At 33.5% G+C, this 4,487-nt stretch overlaps 1 protein-coding gene across 1 annotated transcript; it reads left to right on the top strand.

The window, feature by feature from the left end:
* Nucleotides 1–250: 250 nt before the first annotated feature.
* On the top strand, nucleotides 251–3,629 carry LOC124538596 (bilin-binding protein-like). The gene is made up of 4 exons (XM_047115710.1): nucleotides 251–415; nucleotides 1,505–1,721; nucleotides 2,674–2,781; nucleotides 3,366–3,629. The coding sequence occupies exons 1-4, from the start codon at nucleotides 308–310 to the stop codon at nucleotides 3,512–3,514; spliced, it is 582 nt and encodes a 193-aa protein (XP_046971666.1). The 5' UTR covers nucleotides 251–307; the 3' UTR covers nucleotides 3,515–3,629.
* The last annotated feature ends 858 nt before the right edge of the window (nucleotides 3,630–4,487 follow it).

The raw sequence follows: 4,487 nt of genomic DNA, 5'->3' as shown, positions 1-4,487 counted from the left end.
ATATATTCGTAATATTAATTATGCACACAAAACAATGATTTCTTTTCTTAACTAATTTCATACACACAGACGGGAATATATACGGGTAGATACAGAATTTTAACCATAGTTGTTTTTCGTCTGGTGATACGAAATATTAAGATCGTACCACATTGTTTACGAGAGACAATCACTTCGATTCGATAACCTCTTACGTTGAATATCCTGACCCCATGATTGCGAAGAGTATAAAAGGTGTGTGTTTATCTTATACACACGAAAGTCAGCTACCTGTGAAGACGAAACAGCTGTTCAGAAAAAAATCATAATGTATTGTTTTGTACTCCTTGCTCTTGTGGCTTCGGTCTCCGCGAATGTCGTTCTAGACACTCAATGCCCTGAGGTCACACCTGTTAACGACTTCAACTTTGCTGCTGTAAGTATCAATCAAGTATCAATAATAATATAGTATTGGTTCGGTGAAAAAAGCAAAGTAACAGCCTGGTAAATTTCCCACTGCTATGGCCTCCTCTCCCATTAAGGAGAGGTTTTGGAACATATTCCACTACGCTGTTCCAATGCGGGTTGGTGGAATGCACATGTGGCTGAGTTTCGATGTTTTCCTTCACCGCCAAGCACGAGGTGAATTAAAAACACAAATTAAGCAACACAAATATATACAGAGTAGTGCTTACCTAGGTTTGAACCCGAAATCATCGGTTAAGATGCACGCGTTCTAGCCACTGGGCCAACTCAGCTCACGAATATTGTGTGTTTTCAAAAAATATAAGCCAATTTTTGCTCTGGCTTTGACTCTATAATTGCTTCAGATAATTATATTAACTAGCTTAAATACGTGTCTCTTATGTGTAAAAGGCAACGGACGTGTTTTTATTATTTTATCAACATTCGCTTACTACCATTTTAATATAGGTTAAATTCATACGGAACAACTGACAAAAAAATATCAATATATAAATGTCAAATAATACTTTATTCGAGTAGGCTTTTCCAAGAATATTTCAAGCGTCATTTAACAGCCGTACTAAGTGAAGCTATCACTGGTTTGGAATGTGGTTACTACTGAGAAGAACCAGTAAGAAACTCATTAGTAACACTTTTCCATTATTTAGATACAGATTTCATCATCATCATCATCAGCCCTTTTTTGTCCACTGCTAGACATAGGCCTCTGCAAGTGCACGCCATTGTGGTCTTTCTCCTCCTAATAAAAATATACAGATTTATGTCAGTTAAATACAGTTAAATATAGTATGTCCTGCTTCAGAGTACAAGCTCCACGATTTTCTTATCTATAGATAAGCTTGAAATATTATATATAATATTGTGTTGAATATTATGCCTTATTTATTAAGGTTTTTTTACCAATGATTTGAGTTAGTAATATATTAAACATATATATTACACCAAGAAGGATTTATTGACTTTGGTGAGATTGAGATTTGGTGCTATAACATTCTTTCAAAATGATCAATGTGAATTTTATTGTAACTTATTTTAACAGTACGGTAATGGCGTTTGGTACGAAGTCGCAAGGTACCCCCATGGTACCGAGAAGAAGGGAAAATGCGGTTCTGCTGAATACAAATTGGATGGTGATGTTATGAAAGTAAAGAACACTTACGTCAGGAACAACAAGCTTAAGGTCATCGAGGGTACCGCCAAACTCGCTACTGACGCTGGTACCACTGGCAAATTGATCCACAGCCTTCCTTACGGAGGTAAATATCGAATTACTACCATTTTACTATTATTATTAATCACTCCTAAGGTCGTTATTACCTAATTGTTATGATTATTATCTGCATCGAATAAATTGTGGTCAATCCAATGTATATTAGTTCTACAGTTATCTCTATATGTTGTCATATTATATACCTACTAGCGACGTGTCCCGGCTTCGCACGGATACTTGAAATGTCTCGTTATATTGTGACCAAATTACTTAAAATCATTATAAATTGTAGTCTATGTGTTATTCTGATGTGTAACCTATGTTGCTTTAAAATTGTATTCAAATCTGTTTAGTAGCTTTTTCGTGAAAGAGTAACAAGCCTAACAGTCAAAAGCGTAACATCCACCTTCACAAAGGTTCGCATTTGTAAGATTAATAGATATAATACACTCTTAGTTTACGTTTTCATTTCTTTATTATTAGTAATTTAATTGATCTCACATTTCACTAGTTTATGGATGAAAGTTTTTTTACGCTGCTTACAGCAGAGTCAGAGAACAGAGTGTACTTCTAGGCAACCTTTCCATCTCTTTTTTCTTTCTCCCTGTCTCTTTCTGTTATATACGATTTAACACACGATTATTAAAAGTTATTCTTTTAATTCACACAAGATTTCTGTTAGCAATTTAATTACTGGTCTTTGAATTATTATCAAGAATTGTTAATCAATTCATCCTGTCAGTTATTTAATGCTATATATCTGAAAAAACCGGTTTTAACTGGTTATCCCCTGATACCTCTTCATTTGTATTTAAAGCCAGCCGCACCTGTTTTCTAAACAGCAATACTTTAAAAGCAGACGTACACTGGAGTTTTCGTGTTTTAAACTTTACTTATTTTACATTATGCTGAGAACTTTGTAATACTTCATACACTCAAATAATAAGATTTTTGAGATAAAAACAAACAGGTTTCTAATATTAACAATCTTCTTTCAGCTAAAGGTGCCATGATCGACAGCGTTGTGAACATCCTGGCTGTTGACTACGACAACTACTGCATCGCTTACTTCTGTCAATTCGACGAGGAAAAGAAGATCCGTAGAGGTAATTCAGAATTATAATGTCACATGTTTACTCCAAAACTCAAACTGTTACAGACACCGCTTCCCTTTTCTTAAATAGTGGATTTTTTATTAAAAATCGTTGAAATTTTGATACAGCACAGTATATGAGATGATATTATCTGTTTTACTTATGGTGTTGTTTTTCATTGATAACTTTATCCTCATTGATATTTATGTGTACATTAACGGCCTGTTAATCTCTTACCGTTGAAGCCAAAGGCCTGAGGCATCCTTGAACTTTGATGAGGTACATTACACGAAGCATATTACACGCTGATCCAATGGGGGTTGGTGGGACATGTGGCAGAATTTAGTTGAAATTAGATATATGCAGGTTTCCTTAAAATATTGTTATTCACCGCCGAATACTAGATAAATTTAGAAATGAAAACAACGCACATGAAAAATCGTGGTGTTTATGGGATCGAAGACGCAATCATCGGTTAAGATACACGCAGATCACTAAGCCATCTCAGTTCATCTCGAACTAAATATTATAAATTTATAAACGTGTTGCCTAAGATTTTATTTTAAATACTTTATATCGTATTTTTCAATTTTCAGAGTTTTCTTGGGTGCTCTCGAGGTCTAAGACTCTGACTGACGAAACGAAGGCAAAGATTGAGAAGTTTATGAAGGACTCCCCTCTTCTGAACGCCAGCAAATTCGTATGGCCCTCATTCAACGATGAGGACTGCAGGGTCGACGCTTAAATGCTGACGAAACAAATATATGAAATTGTTACGAATTTATGACAAAATATTTGTTTAATGTAGGCATACTACATTTTGAAATGACAACATTTGTGAAATAAATTATTCAAATTATCATTGTAATTATTTCTTACACTTCATAATTTTAATTTGACTAAAAAATATATACTATTTTATTTTATGGAATACAATAATATATATGACCAAAGAACATAAAAATATTGAAGTAAAAACATTACTAGCCGAGATTTGGCCATGTTTTATGTTGGGATAATCTTATGGGTTCGTGTCACCGATATGCTCGTGACTGGCGCATGCGCAGCGGCAATGTGATGAGCGCGTTAGACACTTTTTGGATGGGAGAAATCTCTAATGTTGGCTTCGCCACTTGCTAAGCACAGATTAATAGTTTTTACATCTTATGTTTTCGTTTATCATATTAATTTTTTATTTAAATATCATGAACTTTCAAATTTTTATTTAAATATGTTTTAAGTATTCATTTCTATCGGCAGTTCTTCTCGGATTTTTATTATATGATAGTTCTTGATTGTCCTGATACTGTTTATTAAATTTTGATGTCGGTAAATTGAATCGACGATGAGAAAGAAAGAAAATTATATTGGGTCATTTTTTTAAATAATAAAATCGAACTAATCAAAACTAAATACTTATATTATATTTTTAACTGTAAAATTGATTGAAAATGTTACAGCATTATTGTTTTTTTCATTAATTAATCCCACATATTATACTATACCTTTCTTAAAGGAATTACACAAGTTATATATAAATACTGTAGATGTTTTTGACAACCTTACACTTGAAGACTATAAAACCAAATATAAATTAATGTTTATTTTACACTGAAAAAATTCGGTATAGGCACCGTGCAGTAACAATAGAGGGCGTTATAATCCCGACAGTAGAGACACCGTGAGAGTAAAAAAAGAAACTTCCCAGACACATTGGT

This window comes from Vanessa cardui, chromosome 20 (assembly GCF_905220365.1).
Source record: "Vanessa cardui chromosome 20, ilVanCard2.1, whole genome shotgun sequence".
NCBI classification, from domain to species: domain Eukaryota; kingdom Metazoa; phylum Arthropoda; class Insecta; order Lepidoptera; family Nymphalidae; genus Vanessa; species Vanessa cardui.
The sequence above is the reverse complement of the archived record's forward strand: the minus strand, read 5'-3'. Positions and strand labels throughout refer to the sequence as shown.